General features: G+C 45.3%; 2 protein-coding genes across 6 annotated transcripts in view; both read left to right on the top strand.

The window, feature by feature from the left end:
* The window catches only part of LOC100576805 (chromatin assembly factor 1 subunit A-B), a 34,706-nt gene that overhangs the window by 14,848 nt on the left and 6,881 nt on the right, over positions 1-12,977 (top strand). For all 5 annotated transcript variants that reach the window (XM_003250491.4, XM_016916242.2, XM_026445189.1 and 2 more), the window contains one exon: positions 9,917-9,979. In XM_003250491.4, the coding sequence (XP_003250539.1) occupies positions 9,917-9,979 (63 nt within the window). The remainder of the gene's footprint in view (positions 1-9,916; positions 9,980-12,977) is intronic.
* On the top strand, positions 11,388-12,865 carry LOC725978 (translation initiation factor IF-2). Its single transcript, XM_006564896.2, has 3 exons — positions 11,388-11,823; positions 11,902-12,589; positions 12,703-12,865. Exons 1-3 carry the CDS (start codon positions 11,782-11,784, stop codon positions 12,708-12,710), a joined length of 738 nt encoding a protein of 245 aa, XP_006564959.1. The 5' UTR covers positions 11,388-11,781; the 3' UTR covers positions 12,711-12,865.

Here is a 12,977-nt window from a genome sequence, read left to right as displayed (position 1 = left end):
TCTTAAAAATTAACGACGTTGTTGCAAAGAATGTTCGCCATTTGTCTCTCCGTCCGCTTGTCTCCCTCGTTGTAAAGCGATAACGCTGCCATAAGAATGATAACTCGTTACGATCGTCTGAATGTCGTTACAACGGTACAACCTTTTTTATACTCCGTAGAAAAATGCCTGTTACTTACTCCTGTTGAATTTTAACGATGAGAGGATTAAGATCGAAAATCTCTTGTTTAAGCTTTTAAGGATTAAGTGTATCGGATATTTTTTTAAAAATCGAGAATATTAAAAAATCAATCGTATTTTCTCTCGTTTCTCAGCTTTTGAAGAAAGAGAAGAAGAGTTTGTTAACTTTCAATGGAAGTTGAATCACGGAATCGCGATTTAAATCCTTCTGAAAATCCGAATTTTGCTTGAAAAATAAAGAAAAGAAACTATTTCGTTTTAAAGTTATCTTATCGACTTGAATTACCTTTGGAATTTTGAAATTACGAAATAAGGATGAATTTCGAAGAATATTAAACGCGCGAAGATGGCCACGTTGAAGGATATCGAATCGAAACCGTACAATTTCACCGGACACGACTTGATCTCCTTCTTAACCTTGTTCAAACTCGGTTGTAATCTGCTCGAAATTCTTTCTTTCAACTTAAACTCTTTAAACTAACTCTCCTTCCCCTCCTTATTCCATTTTCGAAGCAAATCTCGCCTCGCCAAAAATCGTAAAACGTTTTCAAACTTTTATCCTCGAAACCCTCCTTTCAAGACGCGAGCGAAGAAAAGTGGAGGGTAAAATGTTGGATAAAAAATTGCGCATCGCGTGAATGGAGGCTGGAAGCTGAATAATTCGATGCTTCCTCGACGATGCACACCCCGTTGCCATTAATGGCCGCGGAGCGGACTTCCTGTGCACCAGCGTACGAGTGGACTCCTCCTCCTCCTCCTCCTCCACTATTGTATTCCCCAAAGGATGAATGAGACTGTTGTATCGCGCCTATAATTCCCCCCTAATGGAAGGAAAGTAGAGAGGAAAATGGAAGTTGGAGTTTGAAACACGGGGAAGAAGCGAAGAGAGAGCGCATTTTCTGAGGCCGTTGAATAGAAGATATCGAGAACCGATTCGAATTAACCGAGAAATCTGGTTTCGAAGGGAATGCAAAGCTTTTTTCGCGGGGCAGAGAAAGAGAGGAGAGGAGATCCTTGTTCAAATCGGAAATTTGTATCCCGATTCGCATCCCGCCTCGCGAGTTCGACGGATAATGAAAAGGGGGTTGGAGCGGAATTGGGGTGGAAGAAAGATTGAAGGTGGGAAGCCGGAACAATTGAAACGAAGAGCTTAATTACCCCGGGGCGAGATAGTTTCTGGACGAGCCGCAAAAATAGAATGGCCGTGATACTTTTGGGCCGTGTTCGAGGCTTAATGAGGTTTCGCGCCACGGAGGGGGAGGGAAGAAGCGTCGTTTTCCCCCTTCCTTCCTCTCGGTTTCCAGTTTTGTTTCCCTTTGTTTAATTTAACAGGAAATTTGCGGATCGAATTCGAAGAGGGAAGAAATCTTAACCTCTCTTTTTCCCTCAAGTTCCATTTAGCAGCCTCCGGAAAGGAAACTAAACGGGGGCCTAGCGAGGACTTAACAAGTCTCTGGGGGGAGGGAAGTTGCTGCCGCTTGCAGCTCCATAAATCTTCCGAGCGAGAGATGCTGGTACTGTAAAAGTAGAGTAGAGTAGTCTGCAGTAGTTGGCTGCAAAAGACTGGGGAGGGTAACTATTGAACAAGTTTAATAATTCGAATAGTTTCTTCTCGTCGGAATGTGGGCGGTTTTGGAGTGGTTGGAGAAGTAGAAAATCGGAGGGAGGAAGAGTTATAAGAAAGAAAGAAAAAAAAGAGGGAGGAAGAATGAAACGAGTGGTGGCGCGTGACGAAGGATCGCGTCATTTATGGAAGGCGTTAATGAGGCGTTACCGCCCCGGGCGTCACTGCCGGCTGCGTAAGCGTTTCCCCTTGGCGGGAATAATCGCGTGACGTCATCCACGTAGTCGCGCACGTGTTGCAATTTTGCAGAGAGGAGGAGGCCGACCTATTCCCGGTATACACGTTTTCATTAATTTTTCCCATCCCTCGTTAAATCGATCCTCGATACGAATCGTCTACGCGAATCATCCTTCAGCGTGGAAGCGTGGTGGACAACCCCTTGGAACAGTTGTTCCAGGAATACCAATAACAACGGGTGCAAGTGCACGAAACGAAAACGACAAATGCAACAAGAAAGGGAGGAACGCATCGATTGGTATATCGTTCGAGAACAAAGGGAACGAAAGGGGTGGAGCCGTGTGTTTTCGTTCTCTATTTCTACGGGGAACGTAGGTGCACCTCCTTTATCGATGATGATAAAGGGACGTGGAAGCCCCGTTTCAATGCTGCCGAGACTGCGCCCGAGACCAGACTTTATTTCGTCCCATCGATTTCGCCGCTGTCACTAACAGCACCTGGTAAAAAAGAAGCCGATAACGTTACGTCTCATTGGAGTCAATTCGGCGAGAAATTCCCGATGAAATTCATACTTTGCCGCGATAACCCTTTCTCGTACAATGATCGTATATATCGGCAAGATCGAGTCGCCATTCATTACATATATATATACATACACAGGGAAAGCTTTAACAACTGAACGCATTTAGGAAAATGCAGAGGCTCGCTCCTTTATCGATCGAGTGGAATTTCCGTGTAAGAAATTACGCTGGAAATTCGCTTCCATTACGCGGGCTCGAAATAAATTTGAAATTACTAGGGAAAGGCGGAGGAGGGTTAAAGCGCAAGATTCAACGTGCGCGACATTTACCCTCTCCGGGGGTATGTTTCGTTAAACGCGAACGCGAGGAACGTGTTGCAAAACTAAACCCGCCCACTCGCCTCTCGTAGATATTCTCTTTCGCTTATCGCCTCCCGTAAATAACCTCTTCGTTCCGAAAGCGACGAAATCCGTTTCGGAAAATTGAATTTTCGACGCGAGATCGACTATAGAAGTTGGTTTTTCCACGGCGTCGCTACGTCTTGGCAAGCGAGAAAAAGTTTTTCTAAAGGCTTCGAAAATAATTAACGAGAGGTTTTAAGTTTGGAATATTCGTTATGGAGAAACGATCCTGTTGGAGGAAAGTTTAATCCAAAGATCCGCCCATTCCGGTTTTTGCGCAAAACTCGGTTTTCCAGATACCTACGAGGTAGGAACGCAGCTGGCCACGACACTCGTGGGATTTCCACGATACCGAGAGGAAACGTGGCGCATTCGTGTCCAGCCTTTACACCCGGTGCTCTTTCAAGACTAGGGTCATCTATAACCCTGGCCATAGGTCGTCGATCGTTATCGACCTGTCGGTGGTGAATTTTTTAACGTAGTTGCCGGGTTGATTGACCGCCAATCCCGTGTCTCTCGGTAAAGATTGAAAGATTTTGCGCGCGCACTCTGGGAGAAAAAGGAAAAACAGAAGCTTCGAGCCTCGAAGTGGAAATTATTAACAATGGCAAAGAAGAAAGAAATTCGCGCCATTCGAAGATAAGATAAGGAAAAGGAGAGTAGAGCGAGGAGAGCACTTTACAATAAATTATTTGATTCCACGAAATTGCATCTCTATCGTGTCTCTATCGTGCACCCAGTCTTCTACGATTCATTCAAAGTGCATCTCCTCGAGAGATAAACCTCGGAGGAGATACACTCAATCCAGCTCCCTTTCTTTCTTTCTTTATTCGCGTTTAACGCTAGATCTCGTACACAAATTTCGCAATATGATCACGTAACTTACAAAAGTCTCACCCTCTTCCTCTCTCTCTCTCTCCCTCGCTTTTATCGACTTCTCGAGAGCACTACAACCACTCGAACTTTGGATCCGTTTCGAAAATACCAGACAGTACATCAGCTGATTCGATGCGGTTGCGGGTAAACATTTGGATTTTAGAGTGGCGTTTGTTCCAGATTTCTTTTTTTTACCTCATTCGTCGCTTTAAATGATAAATTCTTCGAAAAAATTATTCTCGTAAGTATTCTTCGGTTCGTTTCATTATCGAGAAAGCGTGGCGACGAATACGAGACACGGTTCCCTATTCTGGAAACGAGACGACTGCATTCACTTTGGATGGGAAACGAAGGCGGAGAAAGGTGGCGATGAGCAAGGGGGAAAGCATATTGTCTCGAGCGTAAATGCACGTTCACCATTGTAAACCGCCCTTCTTGTAATGATAAAGGAAAAAAAAGAAAGAAAGAAAGAAAGAAACGTAGCTCACGGTTTCATAGAAATATTTCTCTCTCTCTCTCTCTCTCTGACGTAAACATTTCGCGCGAAACTTTTTTCAAAAATTCCTCTCCCCTACATCTCTCTTCAAAAACTTGCCTCTTTTTCTCGAATGCGGAATCTTCGAGTCTTTGATCATCGCGACAGTATCGAAAAAGTATAAGCTCGAGGCAGTATTGGAGATCGGCCAGATTCGCTTTTTCCCCTTGTTCATACGAGGTTGATCAAAATTATCCCCGACAAGTTATCCTTATGAAAAGTTATTTGCTGAAAAGAGAATGGCCCTTGGAATTTCCATATTTCGAGGCAAGGTTAATAAGGTTATAAATAAATTGTGGCAAAGTTACTGGTACACTACATCGTCGAAAAGGAGGAGAGCGAAACTCGATACTAGTCGAGTTCACCGCGGACAACATTAACCTCGTCGCCGCATTTTCCCTCCTTTCCTTTCCTTCGGAGCTAATAAAACGGAACAATTTCCATCTCTTCCGCTTTCTTGTTACAAAATCCTTCCACAGCCTGTTCTTTTTCATTCGTATCCCTCTCGAAAGCGAGCTCTTTCGAAGGAATACTGTCAGACACGTATAACGAGTTTGGTTCATCCAAAACTTCATAATACGTATCCCGTCGCGTTTCTCGCGAAGGGTGGCTGCGCGTTGGTCCTCAAGTAGAATTTCCCTCTCACTGTGGGATCCACGGCGAAGCCCATCAACGCTTGGGGCGTCCACTTGCAATCCAGTCTGATATCCGGCCGCCATTTCGCGCATCGACTGGCCGGGAAGCCGAAAGGATTCGTCACCGACTCGGCGTAGAACATCCACGCGCGATGATGGCCGCACGCGACTGCGAGGAGAAACAGAAGACAGAAGCGTCGCTCGTTTGCGCGAGGAAGAAAGGATTCTTTTGGACTTTTCTTACTGTACTGATTGATGAATCTCGACAAGCTTCTCTGAAACGCGTTCTCCAGGTTGCAACCGGGTTGCTCGGGCTTGCCACCGTTTGGGTAGAAGTCGACGTGGCCCAAAGGGTCGGGGAAACCCAGGATCCCCCCGTCCGTGTGGATCACGTCCACGAACGTGGCGTCCGTCCTCGCCAAGTGGCTCTCGCTGCCAGTGTTCATGTAGAGAGGGTAGGCGGCGTCCAGCCCCGTGATCCTGCCCACCTTGAGGGGTAATTTTTAATTAGAGAAAGGAAAAGGAGAGTTTCCTCGGCTCTCACCTTCCGCGGGGACAAAGCTTTCCCCATGAAACCAGCTATCTCGGCCCCCAGGCTGAAACCAATTACGTGCAAGTCGGGCAGAGACACGGCCCCCCGAGCGGCCAGCCATTCGACGAGGCGGGCGAGCTGAGGCCCGACTATTCTCGTGTTTCGAACCGCTGTCACGTACCATGGCAGGCCGGCCAACTTGGCCCAGTTCACCAGAATCACGTTGTACTCCCCTCGACTCAGATAAACTGAAACGAATTCTCTGAATAAATTCCCCTTTCTCCGGAGGAAATTGGCAATTTTTTCTTTTTTTTATTTCGAGTTGGACGGATCTGGAGTTGAAGCGAGTCGAATCGATCGTGATTCGGAAGGGGGAAAAGTTTTGGTTGATCGGGAACTCGAAGTGTGCGACCGCGTCGAAAGGGGCCGAGGTCGGAAAATACGGATCCCGATGATTGAAGTTTCCGAACTGGCGAAAGTTTCCACGATTCGAGATCGATTCGTCATTCTGTCAAAATGTCTTGCCAACGGCTTGTCAGTCGATAGGCTTGCACCTACCCATGTCCTCAGCCTAGTTCCATCGGTCCCTGTCCACTCGCTATTCGACTAATCTGATGACACGTTCTCATTCCGGGATATTCCAGTAGCGGCATTTTATACGATTTTCCATTCGTGAAGGTTTAAAATTTTCTCAATCGGGGAGAATTACTTTTCACCGAAGAGCAAAAAGAAGAGGTTCCTTTCTTCGCGTTTCTCTTTAAGGATTAATCGAATGAAATTATCGACCGATGATAATAATGTACGAGTTATAATTAAAAATTCGTTGGATTCTGATTAAACGATTGTAATAATAATCGTAAAAGTACCATCACGTATTGCCACTGCGCTTCTTCCCGTCGCGCTCTCGCTGTACCCGTGGATGAAAATCACGGTCGGATATCTGTCGTTGAAATTGCTCCTTCGTAACGAATACGGGTCCGAAATATTCAACGTTGCTCCGCAATTTGGATTCCTCCTGCGAAATTTCCACCCTGTCAAGTCTAATCTCGAACGAATTCTTCTACGAACTCACCTGGTGTACAAAAGATACTCTATGTCCCGGTTCACGTCGATGGGGCAACAGTAAGAGCAGACGCCCGATGGGAACGGCGTGGCGTGGAGCGCATTCTCGCCTGAAATAGGAAAGAAAGAGAGAGAGAAAAAGGAATCGTAAAAAAACTCGACCTCGAGCAAGGATCTTCGTCGTTGAACCTGAAAAACACGTGCACGTGATGTCGCGTGCTCGTGTAAAATTCGACTACTGCTCCCACTGGCCCCCGCTCCCCCCCTTGGACGATCCGTCTCCGAAGGATTTCTTCCACCGAGGAATGGAAAACAAGGAATTTATCGGAAACAAGCCGGATTGATATATATCGCGACTATTATCGTGATTAACGATCGCCCAGCGATTTACATACATCCACCGTCGGATCTCTTGTTGTTGCGTTTCGTCACTCGAGGGAGAGAAGGAAGGAAACTCACACTCACGCGTCACTTGGCTCGGTTTAATACCCGGGACTGGAAACCATAAGCAAGTTGGTTCGCGAAACGGAATTCTACGCGAGAACGGAACGTAAATCAGTTACGTGTACGTACGGCGGTACGCTTTATGACCTGGTAAATTTTGCCAGGCGTCGCTTATCGCCGCCTCGGTCGACCTACGTAATTTCCGCCGAGGACAAAGAGGCAGTAATAACAACAGCAGCGATGGCAGTGTGAGTAGTGGTGGTGCTGGCGATGGTCCCCCCCTCTTTCCGCGCGTCTCGTTACGCCGATCTCTGTCACGTGATGCCCCCTCCCTCTCCCCGAGTATCGTGCCCGTCGGCGATTAAATTTTTTTCATTCGAATAACGAACGTTTGTCCAACATCGACCCAGACTTGACTAACTTAATGGACGGATTCCCTACGAGGAGAAATAATCGAAACGAGGAGAAGAAATGGCTTATGGACGAAAATTCGATTCTTACCGAAACGCGATGAATCTTTCTTTCGTTGGGAATGGATTCGAATTTCCTCGACGACTCGATGAAAGGATATCGTGCTTTGAGAAAAGGTTACGATTTGTTTCTTGTAAGGGAGAAAGCAACGTTCGAAAGCGTTCCACGACACTGATCAACCGTGAGGTTGATTGTTGCCGCGTATCGTAGTGGCAGGCTATAAGCGTCAAGTTGTTGGTAAAAGTCGAAGGCGAAACAGGTTCGGGGAAGCGAGCCTGTCGCGGTATCGATTACACGCTGTTAATCTAATGCGACACGGTAATGGCGGCTCGATAACCGTGATCTTGCTCGATGAAACGTATTGTTTGTCGTCGCGTGGCCGATAACACGCGCGTTTGCTATTCCGCGATTCGTTCCGTTTTAGGTTTTTAAAAGGTGGTAATATCCGAGAGAGAATCGACGGTGATTGAATCCAGTTCAATCCGATGATTTCAGATTTCGGTATCGCGCTTTGAAGAAGCGAAAGTGGAACAATGCGTGGATAATTTATGCGACGAATAAATTCTCGAATCGAACTTACTTTCTCTTTACGACAATTAAATCGAGAATTGTACGACAATATGATGACGGATATAAATACAAGAGGGAGGAGGGAATAATTCTGGATATTTAAAAACTGGAAAACTCGTATTCGCGGGTAGAATTTTCCGTCGTGTACAAAAAAAAAAAAAGGAAAGGAAAGGAAAAAAGCTGTGGAATTTCCACATACATTCGAAATCCTATTCGTGAATGGAAGCATTCAGGATTTTGAATGGAAAGGAGGTCGGCAAAGGCGATCCCCTAAAATTTAAATAGCGCCATTATCCGTCTCTTTGGTTCCGAATACGCGCGCATTACGAAAGTACTCTTTCTCGGGAACAAAGGGTGCAGATATTTCTGGCACTTTCACAGTCGCTTTCAGCCGCTATTTTTTTTAATTTTCAATCAACCGTAGAAACTTGATTGACTATCCGTCAAATAAATATCGAGGAAGCGATAAATGATCGTTCGTTCGTTCGGAAATTATATACGGAAAAGGAAGAAAGAAAAAGAATCGCTAGAAGGATAAAACTTGATCGAAGATTACCTCTTTTAAAGACGATTACGCGACACAGCACAGAGGCGAGAAACAATGGTATCATGTCATCCGATCGGAGGGACGAAATGACTCGAAAACAACGGAACTGGGAACGGAATGAACCGGATTCGAACCAGATGCAAGAGTAAACTGACGGAAATCGAGAGTCAGAATCTCTCGCATCGCCTCGGATCGCCGATTTCGAGCCACTTTTTCCTCGAAGGCATTTACTTTTACGCGATCCCGTTCCGAATCATTAAACTCGAGAAAAAAAGGAAAGCCTCGCATTGTATTCGAGATTCAGATTTTTCCGTCCCCGAAAAATTTCTGGGACACGAAGGAAAAAAAGATAAAAATAAAAATTCGCACCGCTGGATAGAGTTTGGTATACGTGCTATAACAATTACCGAGAAAATTGAAAGCAATAAATTGGGGAACTAATCGAATGCTTGATGGATACCTTGCCGCGCTACGATTGGAAATCCAGGAACGGTGTATCGGATAGAGATTGGACAATTTCCTCGTGGTAATTCCATTATCCCTATGACTGCCGAGATTTTGAGGAGTTTAATCGATCGTAGTCATCGTAGAGATAAATCTGCCGCCGTTAAGACAAACACGGCGCTTAAACGTGAAATGCGCGGAATTGAATTTTTTTTTCTTTCGTAATATTATTTCCCTCGATCTTCGTTGCCGCGATCCTCGGAGTGAAACGCGTGTTTTCACTGGATGCCGGATGATCCTGCGTCCCGAGGATCGTCCGGTCGTTCCGCACGTACGTGTATCTGGGTCAGGGTGCTTTCCGGATATTAGGGGGATGATGCGCAAAATATCCCCTCCACGATGCAACATTGGTACAGCAACTTTTCACTGTGTGACGCACCGTGTTGTCGACCATCTCGAATCAAATCTCTCTTCACTCTGATCCGTTTATCACGAGTCGATACCCCGCTTTTACTCTCTTCGACGTGTGAATCCTTCTTTTCTCGATCGTTCCTCATTTTCGATCGATTTCTATAGCAAAAATCGAGAATTGAATAATTATATATTGGATGTATAATGTTCTTGATGAACATTGAAAAAGAAAATCTTCTAAAGATAGAATTTAATAGTAAAAAAAAAGGGAATAATAAAGAAACCTACAAAGTCGTAACACGTGGATCGATATATACGTGTAAGAATAGGATCGGAAACTATTATTTGAAGTGTTACAATTGTTTTTCTTGGTTACGAAGAAAAGGAGGGGAAGAAAAAAAAAAAGAAAGAAAAGAGGAATCGATCGATTAAACCTGTTACTCTCAACGAAGTCTCAATCATCGGATATATATTTTCTGTTTTCAGGACAAGCTGTTGACCAAGCTCGAGAAAAACGAGCCGGAATTAGCCTCCTCTCAAGAAGACGAGGTGAGTAAACGATTTCTTGCGATTACTTTAAAGATCGATCGAAGGTTGGTAGGATTCTCGGTTGAATTGGCCTCGGTGGAATCGGATATCTCGATTGGATGAAAAATCACAGGAGGGAGGGGAAAAGGGAATTACCACTTAATCTTGGAGCGAAAGAAATTTACTCGGTCGGAAGTCGAGGTTACCCCCCTCGATTTAATTATCATCCCGGTGTTGAGGGTCCCGGCCAGGCGAGGTCAGTCGCATTTTTCGACTCTTTTCTTTTTTTTTTTTTTTTCTTCTTCCTTCGAGGTTGCCCGAGGTTAACCTCGTTACCTCGCCGGCTTGGACAAAAAGCGCAATCCGAAGCCTAATTCGTCATTTTCCAATGCCAAAGGAGGAGAGAATTGGCGATGATTGGCGAGGGTGGAAATGAGATTGTCGAAGAAAAGGGAACGAAGAAAGGGAGGGAATCTCTCGATGATTCCAAGTGGCGTCGCGAATTATCGCGAAACTAATTCGGTTCGACGATCGAGATTTCGATATTTTGTACTGCTTTCTTCTTTTCCTTTCCTTGATTCATCGAGATCATCAAGGATTAATGTGTGCTGGTTAAGGTGGATTCATTTTCTCGCGTGGAACATATTTTCGGGAGGAATTTGATCTGGTAAAAATTAATTCTCGCCGAGTTATTTTAAAAACTTGTTTTCGCGATCGCGGGAAAACGAGGCAGGGAGGAGTACAGTGACCCAGAACGAAATTAAATGCATCGAACGAGGGTCCGACGACGCGCACACGTACACACGGAGGGTGCAATTTTCGACGGTCAAACGGACTGAAGGCTGCACAAGAGAGGCAAGCCTTTCTTTCGAAGACGCTCGTTGGTCCAGAAAAATTACAATTTCCGAGCGAATAAGCTTGCTCAATGGGTCGCGAAAGTCGATTAACGAAGCTGACAAAGTGGTTTGTCTACGACGACCCTGCGACTCCTGACGTGTCTATCCACCCTCGAGCTGCTATTAATATTCCAATTTAATCGACGCTGCCTCGCTCGTGTCGATTATAATCGTTGCCAACATAATCCTTGAACGATGGAACATCTTCTGTTTTTAATTATATTATTTTAATGTTGCGTTTGGATGCAACCACGTTCGTTTGGAATATCTTCTAAGGATTAACAGGATGAATTTTTACTTGTGGAGCTTTAAACTTGTAGAGTTCGAGTCAAATATTACGTTCAGGCAATGCACAACTCGATTCTCGAAGAGATATTTGAAAAGAACAAGAAAGATTCATCGGAAGAGATCGATTGATATATTTCTTATATTGAATAACAAACTGTTCGAGTTAATAATAAATGGTTATACAACTTGGCAAATCACTCGGCATTGTTGTCATTACCAGCAAAATTGACTTCCTGGGAGAAGATGGATTTGTTGTTAAAAGAGCGTTAGACAAACGATTGGACTTAGCGATAACTGGATAACGACACGACACCAATTATCATCCGTCCATCTTCGTCCCTCGAAGAGGAGGAACACCGCCACGGCCGCGAAAAATCCTTCCATTGTTTCCGCTTGTTATTCCCCCCGGCGAAAAACAAAGGAAAAATACAAGTTGCCATCACCATGGAATGGAAAAAAATACGGTACACGTAACGAGGATGGAAGGCGAGAACGAGAACGTCCCTTATTAACCAATCCATATAATCCTCTCCACCTCCAGTTTTCGCTTAATTGCGCATCGCGCGCATGCTATTTATCCACGGATTAAATATCCGCGCGAGGTAATGTCCAGTGTCAAAACGTCGGTGAACGGTGAACATGAAGCACCTTCTTCTCTTCGTTACTCTCCTCGGCCTCTCCGTAAGCAGCACCAATTCATTTATCGAATCCTTCTTTCGATATTATATCAATAATTGCAAAATAATACTTTCAAACCAGTTGGTCGGCGCATTGTCGTCCGAATACTCGAGCATTTCTAGCGACAGCACCAGTCGGGAGAAACGCAGCCCTGACGATGGCGGCCCTCCTTACGGCCCACCTCCTCACGGCCCACATCCGCCTGGACCTCCTCCATCCGGGCCTCCTCCGTCAGGACCTCCTCCGGAAGACATGATGGATCAGTTAGCTGAAGGATCGTCGAACCTGGAGGAATCGAGGAGCAAGAGATCCGCTCAAAACATGCCTATGCCGGGTGGCATGGGCGACATGGGAGCTGGAATGGGAGCTAGCATGGGAGCCAGCATGGGAGGCGGCGCTGGAGGAGGCATGGGAGGTGGCGGGTCTCGCTTGAGAAACAAAAGATCCGCTCAAAACATGCCTATGCCGGGTGGCATGGGCGACATGGGAGGTGGTATGGGAGCTAGCATGGGAGCTAGTATGGGAGGCGGCGCTGGAGGTGGTATGGGAGGTGGCGGGTCTCGGTTGAGGAATAAGAGAGCGGCTGAGAGTCCTATGGAAGGAAGAATGTACGATATGGGAGACGATATGCCAAACAGGCCGTCTCAAGTGAGAAGTAGAAGAGCGGCGGAAAATCCCATACCAGGGATGGGAGGTGGTATGGAAGGTGGAGTTAGCATGGGTGTTAACTTTGGAGCTGGCGCGAAAGCTGGTGCTGGTGGAAGTTCGGGTACGTGAAAAAAGAAAAGAAAAGAAAAGAAAAATAAATGCATCTATGAGAATATTTAACAAGTTATTGTTAAAGAAATGGTACGATGTATTCTTTCTTTATTCTTTTTTCAGCAAACTAAGAACGACAACACTTATTCGCCAAGGTTCATCATAGTATGAAACAGTTACAAGTAGGATCGGATAATTTTTAGATATGGTCAAGGGACTACTGTACTGTAGTTTAGATTAAAATGTTGGAATAAATCGATTTGATAAAGGAAAAGAAAAGAAACAATTCTTGTTCGAGTTTTGTTTTTGTCTTTCCATGTGTAAATTCCATCCATTCCTTATGAAACTCCCTTCTTCCTTGGAAGAATTGTTATTCCGAGGAAGATAGGGATCCCTTG

The sequence above is a fragment of the Apis mellifera genome, linkage group LG14 (genome assembly GCF_003254395.2).
Source record: "Apis mellifera strain DH4 linkage group LG14, Amel_HAv3.1, whole genome shotgun sequence".
Classification (NCBI taxonomy): Eukaryota; Metazoa; Arthropoda; class Insecta; order Hymenoptera; family Apidae; genus Apis; species Apis mellifera.
The sequence above is the reverse complement of the archived record's forward strand: the minus strand, read 5'-3'. Positions and strand labels throughout refer to the sequence as shown.